The 21653-nt window shown below is 45.3% G+C and overlaps 1 protein-coding gene across 9 annotated transcripts in view; it reads left to right on the top strand.

Moving 5' to 3' along the window:
* Nucleotides 1–21653, top strand: part of tmem94 (transmembrane protein 94) — a 28488-nt gene that overhangs the window by 2288 nt on the left and 4547 nt on the right. For 2 of the 9 annotated variants that reach the window (XR_011034016.1, XM_068304894.1), the window contains exons 1-29: nt 2024–2193; nt 3911–4030; nt 5206–5333; nt 6303–6439; nt 6614–6819; nt 8151–8302; nt 9624–9726; nt 9846–9932; nt 10092–10208; nt 10485–10541; nt 10951–10980; nt 12671–12775; nt 13575–13748; nt 13824–14033; nt 14126–14438; nt 15409–15582; nt 15703–15805; nt 15886–16094; nt 16190–16371; nt 17052–17184; nt 17422–17537; nt 17714–17813; nt 17956–18064; nt 19051–19240; nt 19319–19396; nt 19532–19617; nt 19721–19802; nt 21190–21353; nt 21521–21615. Coding sequence is in view for 6 of the 9 variants with exons in the window: in XM_068304894.1 (XP_068160995.1) it covers nt 2146–2193; nt 3911–4030; nt 5206–5333; nt 6303–6439; nt 6614–6819; nt 8151–8302; nt 9624–9726; nt 9846–9932; nt 10092–10208; nt 10485–10541; nt 10951–10980; nt 12671–12775; nt 13575–13748; nt 13824–14033; nt 14126–14438; nt 15409–15582; nt 15703–15805; nt 15886–16094; nt 16190–16371; nt 17052–17184; nt 17422–17537; nt 17714–17813; nt 17956–18064; nt 19051–19240; nt 19319–19396; nt 19532–19617; nt 19721–19802; nt 21190–21353; nt 21521–21615 (3808 nt within the window). In the remaining 3 variants the exon portion in view is untranslated. Of the gene's footprint in view, nt 1–2020; nt 2194–3910; nt 4031–5205; nt 5334–6302; nt 6440–6613; nt 6820–8150; nt 8303–9623; nt 9727–9845; nt 9933–10091; nt 10209–10484; nt 10542–10950; nt 10981–12670; nt 12776–13574; nt 13749–13823; nt 14034–14125; nt 14439–15408; nt 15583–15702; nt 15806–15885; nt 16095–16189; nt 16372–17051; nt 17185–17421; nt 17538–17713; nt 17814–17955; nt 18065–19050; nt 19241–19318; nt 19397–19531; nt 19618–19720; nt 19803–21189; nt 21354–21520; nt 21616–21653 lie in introns of those variants that run through there. The other 7 variants (XM_068304899.1, XM_068304895.1, XR_011034017.1 and 4 more) reach the window with 7 other exon arrangements.

The following is a 21653-nucleotide window of genomic DNA, read 5'->3' on the forward strand; positions in this document are numbered from 1 at the left end:
GGTGCCCCTGGGTGGGGGGGGTAGCTGTGTCCTCAAGGATTTCCTAATATTAGGCTCAAAAACACACTTCGACACACAGTTTATTGGCTAACTGGAAATTAACAGATAATAATCCTGACAAAAATGAATTATTGAACTAATCTGTACAGAATAAATGAAATCCTGCAGGTATCCATGAGCCGCTAACAGGGAATCACAAATACTATCTGATAGACGGTTTAAAAGATACCACTACTACTGCTACTAATAATAACAATGATAAGAATAATCAGTGTGATTCCATCTAATAGTTTTTCATGTTTAAAGGTACAATATGACACTTTTATTCAGTTTTATTTGTGGCCTTGAACACCCATTTCAGGAAGTGGATGTGTCTTGGGTTTGCCAGTGTTGTGTGTGTGTGTGTGTTTGTATGTAGGTGGAGTAAACTGTGAGTGATGTGTTGTTGTTACATCACACTTCAAATCGGTGATGTATTGTGATCGTCAGTGTTCGTGTGTTCATCCGTCGGTCCGTCCGTCCACCAAATATCTTCAGAAACTGTTGCAAATAGAAAGACGAAACAAAAAGCACATTACTGGGGCAGCAAAGGGGATGAAAATGAGATGATGACCTTGATCCTGTTCAAAACTCGGTCAAGGTCAAATTCAAACTTTTGTACGCTCAGGAACCAGATAAAGATAGAAAGATGAGGGAGAAGGCCAGTGTGAGTAAGAGCATAGATCAAAGCTAGTGCTTTGATCAATGACAGTAGGTCAGAGTACTGGCTTTTATCTTTGACCTATGGAAGTAGGTCAGGGTAAAATTTTGAATTCAGGAGTGTTTCGGGATGTTGTAGTCTGACTGCATTGGTTCTTGTAATAATGCAGAAATTAAAGTTTCCAAAGACAGCAGTAGTGGAGGACGTTTAGAAGACTTACAGTACACCTTCGTTTTCTTTGTAACTTGTCGTTTTGTTCTGTCAGGAAAGGATCAAAAGGTCAAACCTGTTGGGTTAAACATAGACGCGTTGGAGAGACGCGTCATAACTGGGTCAAAACAGTGACAGGAAGTCAAACATGGCTGCCAGCGACCTTTTGCCTCACCGGTTCAAAGGAGAGCATGTTTGTTCCTTTAATACGTTCCACCAGTTTGGTGATTAAACTATAGCAGTCAGGAGCAGACCGGTCAGTGGGATGAACTCCAGTGTCCACTGGTGTTCATCAATTTGACCTCATGAGTCACAGAATCGGTTTAGACACGTCTTCCTCTGAATTTCAGGCTGACATCTCTATACTTTGTTCAGCGGCAGTCATCAGTGTGTCATTAATGCACGGCACGCGTGGAATATTGTGCAAAGCACGGCTGCTTTTGTAGAGCTGGGAATGGGTTTACTGGCCGGATGGAGGAGAGTCATTCTGAGGAATCATTCACACCTTCATGAAGGTTGTTCGCAGACGGGGTCAGAGGATGAATGATACTGTGTAACCCAGAGAAGCTCTGACGTGGACCAGTCAGTTACAATGAGTGCACATTACTCAGGCATTACTTTGACCTTGAGAAAACTAGGTTAAGGTCAAGTTTCAACTTTTGTACACTCAGGAACTAGATAAGATAGAAAGACGAGGGAGAAGGCCAGTGTGAGTAAGACCGTAGATCAAAGCTAGTGCTTTGATCAATGATCAGAGCGCGTCAGCGGCTTTGACGTTGACATTCTCTCTCCAAAATCTTTTCTGTTGCTTCACTCTGTGTGAATCCCACCGCCACTGAAAAATCTGCTCAGCAGGCGAGAGTCTGAACAGCCTACCGAGGGTCATCCAGTGCAGGTTGGCTTTGTTCCTCATCAAAAGAGCACCCCCCCTCCTTCCCTCTGTTGTTGGCGTGTCGTCCCCCGGCGTCCGAGCCAGCTGCTGATCCGAGCGGCGCTGAACGAGGCTCGGCCCACACTGACGGGACGGAGGCCCACATCCTCTGATTCCCCTCCAGCTGGCGGCGCGCGCTAGCAGCAGCGCCGCCGTCTGCAGCCCGCCGACTGTGAGAGGCTCTGCAGCATCCCCGGCATCCCTACGTCCACGTAGGACTCCATTCACGTGTTTGTGAAATGGAACGATTCTCCATTCTCTCGGCTGCAGGATCGGAGCGTTTAGTGATTCTTATCAGGCGGTCATGGTGTCAAACGTGAGCGATGGGACCGGCCCGAAGAAGAAGAGTAGCGTAAGTTGGGTGTTCCTTGTCAGCGTGAAGCAGGACACGTTGACATTGAGGGTTAAACAAAGCTGACTGGTTTGGTTCGTTCACACACAGTAGCTAGCTGTGTGTGGACTGAGGCTGCGTGTGTGTTTGTGTGTCTGGAAGATTTTTATTCAGGCTTCGTTTCTCTGGGGAAATGAAAAAATACATATTTTTAGCTCGGCTGTGTGGGATGTAGGGCTTGAAAGCTGAACCCTGTGTAGATGTGTGTGTTTGTGTATTTGTGTAAGTTAGTGAATGTGCAGGACCAGGAAGACACACACATCCCTGCAGTGACATGAACAGTGGGAAAGGTCGCTTTCCCATTGACTTCAGGGCTGCTTCCCCTCGTAAAGGAGAGTTTGATGGATCATCATTGTGAAGGCAGCGATGCTGTTAGATATTCAGTCTGACGTTGATCAAATCCCACACATTCTCTGGTTCCAACAATACAATTTGCTGCTCTCAAGAATTATTGGTCAAATATTTTGGTTAGACTGTGGGAGATTGTGGAGGGCAGTGCTGACAGTATTCACAGTTTATGATCCAAAGATACATTTCATGCTGTTAAGACAGATATTTTTTAAAATAACAACTCCCTGTGTATCAAAGTGAAATGTGATAGTTAATATTACTTGCTGCATCTTCACATTAAGGTGCCCCGCATCGACCTGCGAGTGTTTGAGGGGTAGGTTTAGGGACTGCTGATGGTGCAAAAGTCAACAAACAGGGTGTGGTTTTTCAAAATACAATGCCAATTTTAAATTTCTTGCCAGAAACATGTTTCAGAAAGGTTGGGACAATGGCAAGAAAAAAATACTGGAAATGGTGATAAATACTAAAACACCTCAGCATTAATAAGGTTACCTGGCAACAGGTGAGTCACGTGACTGGAGTTTGAAAGAGCATCCATAGAGGAGTAGTCTGTCTGAAGTAAAGGTGGGGAGGGGGGGGTTCTCCATCTGTCGAAGATGCTGCTGAAGCCAATAATGGACAGTTGATACCGACATGAATTTGCTCTTTTTGGAAAGTAATAGGACAATAATATAATAAGTCCTGAACTGATAATGTAATAATTTTTGACTCATAATGTAATAATTTATAACATTATTGACTTCAACAACAACCAGCCAATAACACAACAAATAATATAAGTATATTATTATTAATTATTATAATAATATTATTATTATTATGATTACTACTACTACTAAGTAATAATGATGATAATAATAATAATAATAATAATAATAATACATCATTATTAATAATAATAATCAAAAGTCATTATTTCTTCAGGACTTTTATTGTATTATTGACTTTAACAACTTCTTTTGGCAACTAGAGCAACAGTTCAACAATATGTCTCAGCATGAAATGTTAAAGAAATGTCATCTACAGCTGTAATGAGCGCTCTGACCTGTAACTCAACAGGATATCCATGTTTTGGATTAACAAGTTCCTCAATAGAAAATACCCCCCCCCCCTTTTATTTCCGCTGCATCAAATGTGAATATCTTTTCAGCATTTTAATTGTTGTAGAGTATTTGGGTTTTTTTTGGTTACAGAAGATATCAGGAAGTTATCTGTTTAAATTATAAAGTGAACTGACTGATGGTCCAGACTGGCTCTCAGGTGAATTGTGCTGATAAAAGCAGTCTGGAACAGGTACATTGCTGAAGGCTTGTCCACTTGGCTGCAGGAGGAAGAGGCTGTGTCTCTGGGTCTGTCCACCGGTCAGGCTCTGGTGAAGCTCCGGGACCAGCTCAGCAGCCTGCTGGAGCAGCACCAACGGGCTGCACTCCGCCGAGGATCTGTACAGGTACTCCTACAGTCACACTGGTGCTCCTCTAAAAGATGTTTGAGTGAAACCCAAATCAGTCAACAAAAGGACGGCCCTTGTTAAATCAGGGGTGTCAAACTCACCGAGGGCCACATCAGCATAACGGCTGTCCTCAAAGGGCCAGATGTTATGTAGTAATGTAACTAAATGTAACTCAATGTAATGTAAAATAAATGTAACTACTCCTTAATGTTGAATATATTACGTATTCAAGTTACAAACATTACAGCTGCACAGAAAAAATATGTTTGCTTGTTGCTCTGTTATATTAGTCAGAACTCCATCAATCAAGGATCAAACTATCTGAGTGAATCAAGAAAAATAACATCAGACACAAGTTAGGACGTTATCTTTGTTCTAAACGTTTCTATCAGAGTTAAAATGGGCTGAATTACTGCTTTGTGGAAAATGTAGTTTTGGTCAAATCACACGTTTGACCTACTGTATTTATTTTTAGACACTCTGTTTATCCTCTTGTGGGCCACATAAAATGATGTGGAGGGACACATTTCCCCCCCCCCGGGCCTTGAATTTGACACATGTGTATTAAATCTTCCATAGTAATTTTTTTTCTTCTCACACACTGGGACAAACACTAAAAACATAGAACACAATAGTTGCATGTAAAGTTATTCAACCTCAATTCCATATTGGGTTTCAAAATCTACTGTTTATCAGCTGTTTGTTGGAACTAAAACACACAAGAATAGAGACCGGATGCAGATCTGAACACTATCATCTGGTAGCGATCCTGAGGAATCTTGGCCCCTTCTGTCTGAACAAAGGCCCTCAGTTCGTATTATTCCAGGGTCACATGAAGCAACAACCACCTTCAAATCTCGGTGTTGGTTTTCTGTGGATTCCAGTCAGGCCTTTAGAACTCTCTGACTGGAGAGCAACGCAGAGGCCAGCTGAGGAGCAGAGTGTTCATTTGTACGAATGCAGATGACATAAAGCGTTTTGGCCTTTGACAGGCAGATTATTGTCAAAATTATTTTGCAAATGCATTTATTCCAGAACATTACCTGTATAGTTTAAACAAACTTAGAGGGCTTGTATTATAGTGTTCATTCTTCAGTAGGTTCGTCACTGTCCACAACTTATTTTGCTTGTTCCTTGCTTTATTTTTGTATGTATGTATCATGTTTTTATAGGAACAGTGGATGGATAGCTTTCTTTACCATGGTAACCGTCATTCTTGTTTCCACTGGCCTGGAGCTGCCCTCACTCTACTGGTGGTGCTGGGATTCCTAAGTTGCCATGGCAGCCAGCCGAAGGGCAGGTAATCGAATTGTCCGTCAATCGGTGATACTCTTTCTGCATCATTTACAAAACCGTCGACGACCAATCGTTTATCATTACGTTCAGGTAAGTCTTGGTTGAAGCGTGTTGAAATTTAAAAAAGGAGCCGCTGGTGAAGAGATGTTTCATCATGCTGGTGTCCTGGGATCCCCCCCCTCTGTAAGGGCTCCAGTCTGTACTCCTGTTCTTGGCACAGCTTCCAGAAGAATGTGTCCCCACTGATTCTGCCATAGAGGCTTTCAGGCCAGTATGGGGAGCGTGGAAAGGAGGTGAAGAACCAGATCCAACAGGCTGGAACAGGTGGAGGGACGTGTCAGGTGTCTGATGGAACAGAGGAGTCTCTGCTAGAATGAAGGGCAAAGTTTATGAGACAATGGTGAGGACAACCATGATGGAAGGACGGATTAGAGACAGGGACGTTGAAAAGAAGACAGGAAGTCTGGTTGGAGGTGGAGGACATGAAGATGTTGAGGTTCTCTAGGAGAGATGTTGAGGTTCTCAGAGGAACAGCCAAGGTGAGATGTTCTGGAGACAAAGTTAGAGACAACAGACTGATGGTTTGGACACGTCCAGAGGAGAGAGGGTGATGAGGATGGAGCTACCAGGAAAGAGGACAAGAGGAAGACCAAAGAGAAGGTGGATGGATGTAGTGAGGAAGACATGAGGGCAGACGGTGTTAGAGAGGAGGCTGAAGAAGATAGGCTGACATGGGAAAGGATGGCCCACTGTGGTGACCCCTGATGGGACAGAGGAGGAGAGGAATGCTGGTCTCAGCCCCCGGCTGGAGGAACAGCTGATATCACGTTTCAGAACATGTTCTTCTGTGACGTGGTATATTATCCTGCTAGTGGTACATCATGTACTCTATATGTAACATTCACAAATATGTCTGTATTTTTGCCAAACCCGCTGAAAGGGGAATTCCTGATGTTTCGTTTCTCATCCACAGTTCGGGCATCGAGCTGATGAACGCCGCCGCCCTCCTCCTCCTCCTCCTGCTGAACCTGCTGCTGGTCAGACGTCAGGAGAGGCTGAAGAGGAGCGAGATGGTGCGGCGCCTCAAAGGCATCATCACGCAGCTGACTGGTGGGTCACGCCGGGGGTTTATAATGTTAACCTCGCCGTTCGGTCTGGCGTCACGTTTTTTGACATTTTGGTGAAACTGGTTGATTGTTGTTGGTCAGCCTTCTAATCCATTACCCAGAGTTCCATTCCCTTCAGCTCAGCTCTACTGGTACCTCAATGGATTTGTCGTTGCAGACTATCTGTCAGGATGTGTGGGTGAAGTCCGGTGGTTTCCATCTCTGCACCCTGACCTGTACACGCCCACGTCGCCGTCGTGGTCCCTCCACTGGACGTACCGCGACTCCCAGCTGGTCAACCTGCCCGTCAGTCTGCTGGTGGAAGGCGACGTCATCGCTCTGAGGCCGGGCCAGGAGGCGTTTGTGTCCCTCAGAGGTATCAAGGTCAGTCTGTGTGGTGATGCGCTCCCTGTAGACACACACACACACGCACGCACACACACACACACACACACACACACACACACACAAATAAATGGAGTCTGGAGTCATGAAAAAAGAGCCATTCTGAGGCAATGCAAGCTGTTATCTCCAGGACTTCCACCTGGAACCCTCAGTACCACTCTGACAACGTCTCTGTTTCCCCCCAACCTCACGCCAGCTGTAAGCTACTTCTGATATGTGCAACAACACACACACAAAGACAAGAGCTTTGTATACAATTCAATATAAGATGTGATAATGCCAACAATATGAACTGTGATCAGTATAATGTAGTAAAGGAGAGTGATCCAGCGGCAGCAGGGGAATGGTTAAACATTTATAGAAACTCAAACACAACGCAACAGTAACATTGAGACAGAACACAATCATATCCAACAACATATCTGTTATCCTTCACTGGTCAGGACTATGAAGATGAAGCGATCTGTTTCTGAGTCTCTGCAGGAGCCACTCGGTAGTCATGTGTTAAACAGCTGATTGCATCTAGTTCATCCATGTGACTCAAACACATGCATGACATTTCAAATGGAATCAGGATGGAACGTTACACCCAGAGCCACATGGGGTCTGTGCACCAATCAGACGGCTGGGAATCAGGATCATTCTGATGCCCTCCACTCACCTCACACTCCGTCTTGGTGGCAGCTCATAATAGACACCATCTAAAGCCCCTCCCCCCTCGGTGACAACATGCTAATGACAGCAGGAGGTGCGGGAGACTTGGCTCCCCCTTGGACGGGTCACCAGGACACGTGCAACACAGTTTGCAAATGTCAGAGATCACCCGCGAGCGAACACGGTGTCGCTCTGAGAATAGAAAGAAAAACACCGATAAATATCCGTAGAGTTTTGGAGAATGTCCACCGAAGGGGATCAGTTGATACAAAGAGCTGGCAGCCGATGAGTTAATCAGGTTCTAAATCTGTGATTTCATTTCCTTCACAATGTACTGACAGAACGAGATGCTGCTTGTTGTTTTTGTTCTACATGAGCCGTTAGTTCCACCCTGGAGCCCCGTGTTTGATGCCAAAGGGTTACATGGATGAAGAACCTGAATAACCAGGAAGTCAAAGCCTCAGTGTGTCATCATGTCATATTGTGGCTTTAATTTGACCAGATCAGAACAGCGTCAGAGGTACACTCTGTTGTGTCATCTCAAACCAAGGCAGTGTGTCTCACCACGCTGCAGGAGAGTCACCGAATCACACGGGTGACATTTTAGTGGATGTCTTTTCTGAAAACAGCTGAATCTGGTTTCCTTCACTCCTCAGGATGACGAGCACATCGTGTTGGAGCCAGGAGATTTATTTCCCCCGCTGTCCCCTCCTCCTTCCCCAAGGACCAATGAGAAGAGAGGACCCCAGAGCCCCCAGCAGCATCGTCTCTTCAGAGTGGTACGCACCCCAGTACTGGACAAAGTCAGGTAGGGAACCTGCCCGTGTTGAGCTGGGCTGTGGGAAATGTTTGGCTCCAAGTAGGGCTTGGAAATGTGGAAATTTATGTCATGGTTTACGTTCCTTCTGAATAAAGATGGAGGCTCCTGTTTCCACCAGAAATAATAACACTCATTAAAAATATGGCCTACATGCTTTGTTAAAGAAGAATGTAGCCCTACGTTGGTGCTGTTAGTGTGAGGAAGACTAGACTGAGGTGTGATGGTCACATCCAAAGGAGGACCTGCAGAGAGGAGGAAGGTGACGACAGAACCACCAGGCAGGAAGGCAAAAGGGCAGATACATAGATGTGGTGAGGGCAGACGGTAGGATGGTGAGAACAGGTGGAAATAGAGGAAAACAAGTAATGACCTTTAATCTGGGGCAGACAAGGAGGCGTGGGCGTGTCCCACTGGGAGGTGGGAGTGGGCGTGTCTACGAGTTGCTGGAGGGATGACATCACAGCTAGCCTCAGGATCCTCCAGGGAGAGTGGAATGTGTTACTATGGAGACGGATGTTATGAGTACAGGTGTCCTCAACCCACCAACACAACTGGTTTTCAGAGGTTGTTCATAAGCTGAATTGTTCGTAGGTTATCATTTATTAAATCTCAATCTATAATCACCATTTGAGGTCATTTAAATGTCCTTACTACTCTAAATACTAAAGTACTACACCCTAAGAATGACCAGAAACAACTACAAGACATAAAAACAACACATAATAAATAAAATACTGTAGTAACGTAATGTAACTTTGACATCTTGACCTCTGCTGAATGTATTTTCTCCTGGGGGGTGTAAACTCAGCTTTAATCCACTGAGGTGTTCTACCACACTGACATAAATGATGCGCTGATGTCACTTCCTGGTCATCAAAAGTCAGACACACCTGTAGCTCCTACAGGGAGACAACCCCGTCAATAATTAAAAAAAAAATGCATTGTGGGTTCGTTTCCTGCTCAGTTCACAGAGATGAAAGAGGAAACGCTGCAGATGATGCCAACAGGAAAGAAGAAGAACTGATATCACAGCAAACGTTTAAACATGATCTGAATTTTAATCTATTGGGTGTTAATGTCACACTCCTCAGAGGGGAGTTGTGGCAGAAAGGAGAACTACAGTGGTCGGATGTTGCAGCGTGTGGTTGTTTGTATCTATAAATGTTCGTAACTCGAATGTTCATATCTTGAGGACTACCTGTACTGATCCTGCCACTGGAAGAATCGACACAGGTGGAGAAATGTTGTTACCAAATTAGGAGATGCTTTAAAGAAACAGATAAAACTTGTGTTCTATTGTCTCTTGCAGGAGCTGTTTGGATCTGGCCTTGGCTCGACCAATCACGGTGCTGGATAACGAGAGGTTTACAGTGCAGTCGGTGATCACAAAGCTCGTCTGTCCTGTGGTGCTGGTGAGCAGAAAGAAGATCTGAGTATTTTGTCATCAATTTGTCTCTTTTTGGAACGAGCCAGGTGTAAAGCGACCTGTCCCCCCCCCTCACTAACCTGTCTGTGTGTGTTCTGTCTGTAGCTCGCCTTCCTGCTCGTGAACACGACGCGCTATTTTTGTGGCGCGCCCAGCCTCACCCCGCTATGCTACAATTTCTTTCAGCTTCAGGTATGATTATTCATGATATAAGAGTGTGGGTACCAAAGACTGGAGCATGTATCTTATTACTTTGTCTGCTTTGGAGCAGTGTGTGTGAAGACGCTGTGGTTTTAACGTTCTTTTGAAATTCAAAAGTCGGTAGTTAATCCTGTCCAAACTACTCTGCAGCTGATGGGCGTTCTTCCCATCCTGCCTCTGCTCTTCCCTGTCATGTGGGTGTTGCTGAACGCCTTCGGAGAGGCCCGGGTCCTCGCCGAGTTCAGCCGCGCTTCCCCAGCTGGCCTGGTGAGGGAGACAAAAACACAAACAAACAAACAAACAAACAAACAAACAAGCACATGTTGTTCTGATGTTGTGATGTAGCAGAAATGACAGGGGGATTTGTAAGGATTGTGTTCTATTTTAGATATTACAGACATGTACAACACACACACACACACACACACACACACACACACACACACACACACACACACACACACACACACACACACACACACACACAGAGGAGACACATTTAGGGTCTCCCTGTGTTTTAACTAGACTCTTCTTTTGCTCCAGCTTGCTAAGTTCTCTGAGGACACTCTAAGCAGCTACACCGAAGTGGTTTCCTTCCAGGTATAACGTCCCTCTGCCTCGCCCCCCCCACCACCACCCAACACCCCCCACCCCTCCTCCACTCGCTTGGCTCCCCGACTCCACCAGAACCCGCCTGTCTTCTCTTGCTCGCTGTCCTGGCCCTTTGCACCTCTACCCTCTGCTGGAACCCTTGTGCACAGCTCTGGCTTCTCGCCCCCCCACCCCCCCACTGTCACTCTCCATCCTCTCACACTTGGAAATCTTTATGAGCACCTTCCCATCAGAACCCCCCCTCTGGTTTTCCATGTGTTCCCTGACTGTTGTTGCTTTTTTTCTGTGTTCTGGTATCGTTTAGTCTGTTAGTTGTTTTTTTTAATCCTGCACGGCGCTTCATGTTCTCTCCTTTCACTCTTTGGTTATTGGCCGTTCTTCACCTGTGGATTATCAGTCAACACGTCATGACCGAGCTCCTCTGGATGTAAGTTCACACTGAAACCCCTCCAGATCTGTCTTTTCCATATCATTTTCGCACCCCATGGAATCAGAATCTGTTCCCACAACCTGTGACCGATTCTCACCAAACTCAATCATCGTCTTCCTCCATTGCTGCTAAGATTGGAAATTTTTACATGGAACCCACCAGGTGTTAAAACCATGGCAGAAATGATCTTTGAATCGGTGCCTTTCTTTATCCACCTCTGCTTGTCTATCTGCCCCGCCGGCGGGAATCAGCTCCAGTGTTGCCCTGTGGTCTTCAGCACGGAGGGTCTTTACCCGTTGAATGAGAGTGAAAATATTTGAAACATGGTTACAGCAATAAATGGACATTGTTCTCGGAAGATGGGGAGGGAATGTCCATTGGCTGATGACGATGTGCTTTACGATGCTGGTGTGTGAATCGTTTGGCTTGAACCGGATTAAATGTGAACTGATTCCTTGCTTGATCCTGATTGGACAGTTTGTTACTTATCGCTGAAGGGCGAGTTATTTCAAGTTCGATTCTTAGATTTTTATCAATAATTTAGTCTCCTATGAGAGCATGAGGGATGGAGGAGAATTTAGAGTTTAGAAAAAGCAGTGTTTGACGTGAGTGTTCGTCTTTATTCGTATGTGTTTGTCGAATCAGAGACACATAAATTCGCCGGAGCTGACTCCTTTTTAGGGATTAGGAGTAAATAAACACCAATCAGTGTCTCTCCTTGTGGCTCCAGATGTTGTTTCATCATCCAACGTTCACATTTCTTTTTTTAAATGAATCATCTTTACAGCTTTGTTACATCCCAGCAGGGTTATCATTCCTCTGCCCCCGAGATGAAAACGTATTTTGATAAAGAGTTTAAAGACAGGTAGCTGGGATTATTGTCGGTCGTCACGGGTTCCGTCACAAAGACTCTCAATCTGCGTGAGTTTGGATGTGGAGCGTTCCAAACGCTGTAACTTGCTCTCAGCTTCGCCGTCTTGCCTCGTGCCACAGGCTTCCTAGTGTAGACGCTTTTCTCTTTCTTTGTCTGCACCCCCACTGTCACAGCTGATTAGATCTGAAGTCGTAGGAGTGCCATAAAAGAGAAAAATTAGAAAAGAACTGTAATGAATTTAGTTAGTGAGAAGAGACACATAAGATCTTTAAATATGACAGAGATACGGCTGAAAGAATAAATAATGAATAAAACAATTCAAGGAAAGGCAACATAGACAGAAATGAGAGGGGAAAATAAAGTGAGTTGTTTACAATAAATTAAAATACTTCTGTACATAAATCAGAATCAGAATCCTTTAATAATTCCCGAGGGGAAATCGTTTAAAGGTAAATAAAGAAACGAATGAATGAAAATGATTCTTTTTGTGGCGCTCCTCTGACTCCGTAGCTGAAGTGTTTTTGTGTTTCGATCTCATTCACAAGCTGCTAAGTCACTTTGTTTCCTCATTGTCACTGAACACTGGCTTTAAAATCCTCCCTTTTAATATCAGATTCATTTTGTTCGCTGTTCAGCTGTCAAGACGCTCCGGTTGTGATGGGACTCGTTTTTCATCTGAGTCATTTGTGTGTGTTTAAACACACACTCACCCTTTATGATGTGTTAGAAGATAGTTCTCTCATTCCTCTGTGTGTGTGTGTGTGTGCGTGTGTGTGTGTGTGTGTGTGTGTGTGTGTGTGCTCTTACATGCAGGAGATGCTGCGTTGTGTGTGGAGACACCTGGTTGGCATCCTGAGGGGGGAGTCTCAGACACTCTGCTACACCTCCAGCCTCCTACACACTCTGGGATCCGTCACTGTGAGTACCACGGGAGGGGGGGTACTGTTTCCAGCAACACTGTGTTCACGATGGAAAACCATGGAAACAACAGCCATATGCCCTGGGGTTCATCTCATACACCCACACACACACACACACACACACACGGCTGCAGTAAACCATTATTACACTTCCTGTTCAGTCTTAATGTAGGAGTTGCTCAGTGATTTGGATATTCTAACTGGTGCAGGCCTGAAATTTGAAACCAAACAGTTACAACAGTAGAACCTAGAAGTTATTTGAAATATTTTTGAGATATTTCGTATGAACAAAAATCCGAGATACGAGTTGTGCTTCAGGACATCACCGCTAGTTGGCGGATGGATACATCAGTGAGACCGGATCTCATTGTCATTGGTGGAGTAAAGACGTAGCTTGTGTGTTCTTGTGACTTTCTCGTTGTTACATAACATATGTATATAATCAGTTATTCACAGGTAAAGTCTGAATGTCTATTGGTTGATAACATGTTTTTTTAGGGGGGTTGGGTCTTTTTTACGAGGCTGGATTGGATGAAAATGATTTTAGTTATTTTAAATGTTAGATGTTTGTTTAAACTGGTGTCTCGAGGTGTGACTGTATTTGTGTGTGAGCTGTGAGTGTATTTTGTGTGAGCTGTGAGTGTATTTTGTGTGAGCTGTGAGTGTATTTTGTGTGTGAGCTGTGAGTGTATTTTGTGTGAGCTGTGAGTGTATTTTGTGTGAGCTGTGAGTGTATTTTGTGTGAGCTGTGAGTGTATTTTGTGTGTGAGCTGTGAGTGTATTTTGTGTGCACGCAGGTGCTGTGCTGTGTGGACAAGCAGGGCATTCTGTCGTGGCCCAACCCCAGTCCAGAGACGGTTCTGTTCTTCAGCGGACGAGTGGAGCCGCCTCACAGCAGCCAGGACGACCTGGAAGACGACCTGTCCGTCAACTCGTACTGCAGGATGGAGGCAGAAGACGACCGAGACGAGGTTCCTTTGTGTTTCTATTCAGGAATCAGCCTGTGAGGCAGTGTTGAATCAGGTCCTGTTGTATCTGCTGCTCAGACCCAGGAGGGGGAGGCTCTGCTCTACCTTCAGGCAGAGTCGTCCATCCAGGCCGTGGAGGGGGGGCCCGAGCCCAGCGAGACGTCGCGTGACACCGTCCGCTCGTCCGATCCGCGGCACCTGCGTTCCTGCCAGCCTGCGCAGACTCGCACCAAACACCACTCCGGATCCAACGTGAGCTTCAGCCACGACACCGAGGGAGGGGAAGAGGTGCAGACCAGATCCGGACCCTCTCAAGGCGGCAAAAATCGTTTCAATAAGTGCAAATATTGATTTTTACATGATTGTTTCTCCGTGTTCAGGACTTTGCGCTGGGTTGCCCGGAGGGCGAGGCTGACGACTTCGTCTGCGACTACCACTTGGAGATGCTGAGTCTCTCACAGGACCAGCAGAACCCGGCCAGCATCCAGTTCGACGACCTGTCCTGGCAGTGCCACCTGCCCTCCCTGAAGCCGCTGGGCCTCAACATCATGCTGAACCTCTGCAACGCCGGCGTCACCCAGCAGCTCTGCCGCTTCTCGGACCACCTGTCCAACCTGGCTCTGCAGGAGAGCCACGGCACCGTGCTGCCCGTCTACGTCCCCTGGGGGCTCTGTGAGCTGTCCAGGCTCATCGGTGAGCGATGAAGGATGTCTGGCCGCTTCGAGAGTCATCATTAGATGGGATCAGATCCACCTTTATTCCAGCCGAGCCCTCCAAACACCTCACATTAACTTATTTAAAAGCTTAGTTAAAGTTCAAGAGCAGCTCAATAATGAATGTTGTATTAAAGGCAGGACTTCGAACCGAAACGGAATTATAACGTTTCCTGTTTTACGTTCCACTCATGAATTGATGTTCCTGAACCAGTTGCAAGAAAAAAATATAGTAATAACGCTCCTTGTAAATATAAATATTAAGGTAGCTTTAGGACTTTTAAATTGGCATACTGTAGATCTGTCCCCACAGTAAACAGAACAACAAAGCGCTGGCAGTACGGGGACAAACTGCACTAAAAAGGACTGGCAGCCACTGAGTTCATGTCTAAATCAAACATTTTTTTCAGATTGACAGACTGCAGTGTTTACGTGTTATGAATATAATCCAGATTAGGAGACTTCCGTTTCCTTGACTGTCAGTGATATGCCTCAACTTCTCTCATCGAGTGACTGACAGGAAGGGAAACATGAGGTCAGATATTTTATTCAAGAACAAAAATAAAGCGGTATAACCAGTTACAATTATTTTCGTTTTGTTTTCGTTCCTGGCAAAATACCAAAAGTTTCTGGTTTTGGTTTGAACCGGTTCAAACCGGATTAAAGGACACGTGTCGATAGCACTGGGGTCACTCAACCATTGTCATTTCTATCGCAGCTTGTCTTTGTGATTTAAAGTTAACATTTACCTCTGCCAAGGAAGTTGTTTTCACCTGTGACTGTGTGTGGATTTGTTTGTTTGCTTCTTGGATGGATTTTGATAAGTCGTGGGTGCTCAGAGGCAGATACAAGTCCCCTGTTTTCCCATCAAATAATCCGTAAATCCCTCCGTCCGTTGTCTGTGTCTGAAATCTCTCAAGCGTCTCCTGTTCTCTCTCGGTGTGGATCAGGCTTCACTCCTGGTGCCAGGGAGCTGTTCAAACAGGAGAACCACCTGGCTCTGTACCAGCTGCCATCTGGAGAGAAGACCAAGGAGTTCGCCTCCCGCCGCCTTCAGTGCTTCACCAAACGCCAGCCCCCCATCTCTCACCTCATCTCCCTGTTCGTACGAGACTCTTCCTCCAGTGAGTCCACACCACCTGATATACCTTCTTGTCCTTTTTGTCCCTTTAAACCAGCAGAATCAGAAGAGAGTTGAGTTGTGTTGTCATGTTGTCACCACTGACTGTCCTGACTGGTTTCAGATAACGTCCAGATGCTGTCACACGGCTCAGCCGACCTCATCCTGGAGGCCTGCACTGACTTCTGGGATGGAACAGATATCTATCCTCTCTCAGGCTCAGACAGGTTCAGGATCTCTTTCCTTTTTCACTTTAGTGCAAACATTGACACCCTTTTTTTCTAATTTGTCTTTCCTGTTGTTACAGAAAGAAGGTCCTAGATTTCTACCAGCGGGCGTGTCTGTCAGGGTACTGCTCAGCATTTGCCTACAAGCCCATGCAGGTGTCGATGTCCAAGCAACTGAATGGGAAGTGTGTGGAGCTGGCCCCCGGCCCCTGCCTCTTCTACGGACTGGAGCTGCCCTCTACGACCCCCATCAAACAGAACTCCTGTAGGAACAGCTGGAGCTCGGACGGTATGACCTCTAGGATCAGACGGGGATCGAAAAGATAGTGAAGTATAGAAATGAACGATTTCTCTTTTTCTTTTGTCTTCCCGTGACGTCTGCAGAGGGTATAGGTGAGGGTGTGGAGCGGGAGGACTGTGTTCAGGCCCTCAGCGGGCAGATCTTCATGGGCATGGTGTCGTCCCAGTACCAGGCGAGGCTGGACACGGTGCGGCTCATCGACGCTCTGGTCACCGCTTGTATCCGCTTCGTTTACTTCTCCATGGAGGATGAGCTTCGCAGTAAGGTGAGCCCACGGAGACATGAAAACATTATGATGGTAATAAAGTTGGTTGTGTTGGCTGAAATGATCTGGTCTGATGCTCTGTGGTAACAAACCCACCAACGCTCACTTCAAACCGCTCGCATTTTAAAATACCTTCAAACCAACGTGATTATTTATACCTAGGGTTGCTGACATACTTTTTACGTCACTGTTGTGTTATTTTGCGTTCAACATTGGTGCCATGCCTAGTTGCTTAGCAACAGTTACTGTGAAAAACTCTTCAAGTTGTTATATAATGCAGCGCTCTTTTAAGTTTTTTGCGCCACGGTTTCGGTTTAACGTCAGACAATATTTTCACAACAAAATAAAAACGATATGACCAGCATAAAAAAAGTTTTTTTCCTAAATATAATAATAGTTGTCTCGCGTTTGTTCACGCTTCAAGATGCACGGCTTCACTTCATCACGGGTTTTTATTAGTTGGGACCACTGACATCATGGATCAGAGCTCTACCAACAAGATTTATATTATTTGAAAAGATTAATAAAAGTCCACAAAGTTGTGCTACGCTCCATCAAGGATCAAAAATAAATGAGCTGTGTTCTCATGAAGAACATTGACAAAGAGTATTTTTCTAAATTTAACATTCACATATAAAATAAATCGCCACCACTCGTGTGGTTTGTGTTTGTCTCTGCAGGTGTTTGCAGAGAAGATGGGTTTAGAAACAGGCTGGAACTGTCACATCTCGTTGACTCCAAATGGGGACAGTCCCTGTGATGGAGGTCCGTCCAGCCCCGGTCAGGGCTCTCTGCACGAGGACGTGAACCAAGGTAACCACCCCCCCCTTGGCTCTGGGCTGATGTTGGCTGGGATTCTTGTAGCGCAGGAAGAAGAGAGCTAACAAGATTAACAGCCAAAAGAAAGAAAACACATCGTCTCCAACGTTGAATGACCTTTGACTGGTGTCAGATGAACGTTCAGTTTTAGAATGAAGCCTGTGAAGGTCTGTTCACGCTTCTCGTAGGCAGATCTTCCTCTTTAGACGGTTCTGTTCATGTGTCACACAGATTCCCGGGATGAAGCCGAGGGTCCTCTGCTGCCGGAGGAGGAGGCCCACTCCGACCTGGCCAGCTTCCAGCCTACAGACAGCGACGTGCCCAGCTTTCTGGAGGACTGCAACAGGGTAACACCTTCATCAGTACCAGTGAAGTGAAGGAGGACGTGGCAGCATCTGGTTCCTCCTTCCTCTTGACTCGTAGCTTTTGTTTTCTGCCTTAGTCTGTGTAACCGTTTTCATGTAGAGGGTTTGAGATCGTGTTGTTGAAGTTTTGTTGTTTGTGTGTCCCTGCTCTGTTTCAGGCCAAGCTACCTCGTGGTATCCACCAGGTCCGACCCCACCTGAAGAACATTGATAACGTGCCTCTTTTGGTGCCACTCTTCACTGACTGCACCCCTGACAGTGAGTCTTCCTCATGTGTCCTTCTTTTTACATGGAATTCTGGAATACCTATGCTTTCATATTGTCAAGAGACAATCATTACTGGTTTATAAAACAGTTTCTTTGCTTTAGACGTGCTCTTTGTGTGTCTTTTCATTCACAGCCATGTGTGAAATGATGAAGATCATGCAGGAGAACAGGGAGGTTACATGCTGTCTGGGAAGTGCTGCCAATTTCCGTAACAGCCGCCTGTTTCTACAGAGTGATGTCAGGTATGCAAACCTGAGTACAGACTAATAGTTGATTTTCAGTCATATTTAAATAAACACAGTTTTGGAAACTTTGCAAATGAAAACTCCCGATCGTGTCGTATCGATCTGTAATCTGTAATTGTATCTATCCTAGCAAATAGGTTTGGTTTTAATGGTTCAGGCTTCCATCAAACCCATTAATGGGATGCATGAATAATGATCGTTCAGTCATGATTTATTCAACACTTGCTAATGGAGGGGCTCATCTTCATGGTCCCCAAACCATTGCTGGAGATGACAGTGAAACGGTTGTACAGCGTTCTCCTGAACAACTTCAGGTTTTCTTTTCAAGCGTACAAAAAAACAACAACAAATGAAAGCAAAAGTGAAGTGACTCGAGTGATTTTCCGTTGGATGTTAGTCACATCCTGAAAGCATCACTGTAGCCGCTAAGGCTAAAGAGTTAGCACGTGATCCCATCTGAAGACGTCTTTTGTTCAGATCAGTGAGATCCGTGATCTGTCAACCTGTGTTTACCTGGAATTCAAAAACAACAGAGAGAAGTCTACAGCAATATTATGATTATACAAAAGTAATATTAATTTATGACATTAATATTATTGCTGCAGTAAGGCCCTCTGTTGGAGTTCCCTTTGTGGTTTCCCAAACGTCTCCATTTCATCCATTAGGCGTTGATTGGCTTTTGACCTGGATGATGCGTTTTATCCTTTAAAACCAGTGACTGGTGGCTTTAAATAGTGATTTGCACGTGACACCGTCAGCTGCTGCCGTAAATGTACCGAGCAATGGTGAAGAATTCCTTTGTATCATGGTGAACACTTGGAGGAGGCTTCAGACTCTCAGTCGTGACACGTGTGAAATCCGAGACAAAGACAGTTAAGACTTCCGTAGAGGAAAGGTCAGACGAGAGGTTTTGAAGGACTGATTGATCAATTGAGGGATTGATTGCTACCTTGTAAGAAAATCACGAGCTCCTCCTTCCGCAGCATCGCTCTGGACCCTCTGTACCCGTCTCAGTGTTCGTGGGAGACGTTTGGCTACGCCACAGGAGGGGGGTTCAGCGGAGACGCTGAGGGTCTGTCTCCTCTGAGGTTGTCTGGACAGCTCAACAGTCTGGGCTGCTCCGTCACCTTCCACCAAGGAGAGAGCGTCAGCATCGTGAAGCTCATAGAGCAGGTTAGACACACCAACACACACTCTCAGGAAGTCAGTCAGTTGGGGGGGTCACACCTCTGAATGAATCCTCCTCCTCAGGCACGACACACGACTTACGGCATCCGCAAGTGCTTCCTTTTCCTGCTGCAGTGTCAGCTCAGTCTGGTCATCATCCAGGTGAGAGGCCCACACACACACACACACACACACACACACACACACACACACACACTGTAGTCGTGTCCTGAGTGTGATTCCAGAGAACACTTGATATCAGCTGGATACATGAAGTTCTGTGGTGTTTGTCTGCAGTTCTTAGCCTGTCTCGCTCAGCTGCCCCCTCCCTTGAACACCACTGACATCCTCTGGCTGTCCTGCTTCAGCTGCCCTCTGCTGAGGTGCGTGCACACACACACACACACACACACTTAAACACTGTGATGTTGCCCTGTGTTGGGCAGAATGCCACTCTAATGTTTTCTGACGGTGATGTGTTGACAGTGTTTCACTTTTGGGGAAACCACCAGACAGTTCAGTCATGACCGTCGCTACAGGAAAGAACCTGGATTCAATACCAAGGAAGGTAGGATGGTCATCATCTTCATCATCATCATCATCAGTCCTGATGATCTGTATTTTAATGATTAGCTCTATTTTTTGTTGTTGTTGTTGTTGTCCACTTTGCTGAAGATATCTCCATGTACAATTTTGCATGTATTCACCTCTTTCTTTAGAGTTCTTTGTTTGATGCAGTATTTTCTTTCTTTACTGTACAAATTAATATTTTTTTTCCAATAAGTGGAGTCTTGTTGATGTGGTGATGAGGCTAACTACATTCCAGCTGTGAATGTTTGACATCAGAAATGTGGAAACATCATGAACAAATTCAGGAGGAAGTTCTTCTTATTTCTCACATTTGACATCAAATCATTACTGAAGTACAGTTTTTTATCCCGGTTAACCAGTAGGTTGACAGACGGGTAGCATTAGCATCATTTCACTGTGAAATAATTGAAGTGTTAATTAGACCCCAGAGTTCTAAATGCGTTTTTACAACTTTATTATTAATTAATGTTGAGGTTTTTTTTCTTCAGTTACAACAGAACACATCATTTTCTCACATGTCATCCTTTTTTCCTCATGTGGTTCGTGTTGCCGTTCTGTGGTGTTTTCCCAGCAGACAGCACAGGTGTTACAGATGGAGAAGCAGCCCTCATTATTATGCTGAGTAACACCTGTGCTCCTCCTGCCATGAGTCAGCAAAATGTCAGCAAATGTTTGTTTTTTTTCTAAACTCAACAATTTAGAATCTCTTCATTCTTGTTCCTGACTATTATTAGTCAAAGCTGTGCCACACGAGCTTTTCTGTTCATCCAAACCAAATGAATAGAAATAGACGTGACATCCAGCATAAAAAGAAATAAGAGCAGTCATCTCAAAATGGAGAAAGGATGACGTGCTGTGGTGACCCCTAACGGGACAAACAAAAAGGAAGTTAATAAATTAGTCAAAAATGGTGTTAAATAAATGTCCTAACTTGTGTTTAATCTTTTTTTTTTTCATTCAGTGGATAGTTTGATCCTTTTTTGATGGAGTCCTGTGGGTTTGATAACCTGACAAATATAACAGAGAAACAAGCAAACTTTTTTTTTCTGTTCAGCTGTAATGTTTGGAACTTGAATAAGTCATATATTCAGAGTTATTTACCATAAAGGATTAGTTACATTTATTTTACATCACATTGAGTTACGTTTAGTTACATTCATTAGTTACATCTGGCCCTTTGATTACAGCCGTTATGCCGATGTGGCCCTTGGTGAAAATGATTTTGACACCCCTGTTTTAGGAGGTGGAGCCCCTAAAACTCTGCATGTTGGTGGATAAATAATGTTAAAGCATAAGACAACAAGAAATGTTACCACAGTGCTCGAAACCAACCCAAGATGGTTTTATTTGTCTTCCCTCACCAGACCCAGAACTACTTCCTCGGCTGCTTCCTGTTAAAGTTCGGCCTGACGGTCTGCACCTACCTTTTGGCTTTCGGGTTCACGCTGCATGAGGTCTGCCTCAGAAGCAACAACGCCACCGTAGCTGACAACGCCACCGCGCCCTGCCTCCACATCCTCACAGCCAGGTAGGCCACGAGCCGTCGGCATCCACTGGGTCATCTGTCACGTCACAGCTCTCTCTGTCCGTTGTGGGAGGATGTTGATGCTGAGAACAAAGTGTGTTTTCACCAGCAAACGCTTTGGAAACACAGCTGGCACTTTTCTGATCGTGTGTTTTCCTGTGTGACTGCAGCTCCTCAGACGGAGCCCCCCAGTGGTTTGGGGAGCTGTCAGACAGCCTGCTGCTGACCCAGAAGGTCATGGCAGGATTCCTTGCCTTACACACAGGTTGGAAATCGCTCTCACACACACACACACACACACAC

This window comes from Antennarius striatus, chromosome 21, assembly GCF_040054535.1.
Source record: "Antennarius striatus isolate MH-2024 chromosome 21, ASM4005453v1, whole genome shotgun sequence".
NCBI classification, from domain to species: Eukaryota; Metazoa; Chordata; class Actinopteri; order Lophiiformes; family Antennariidae; genus Antennarius; species Antennarius striatus.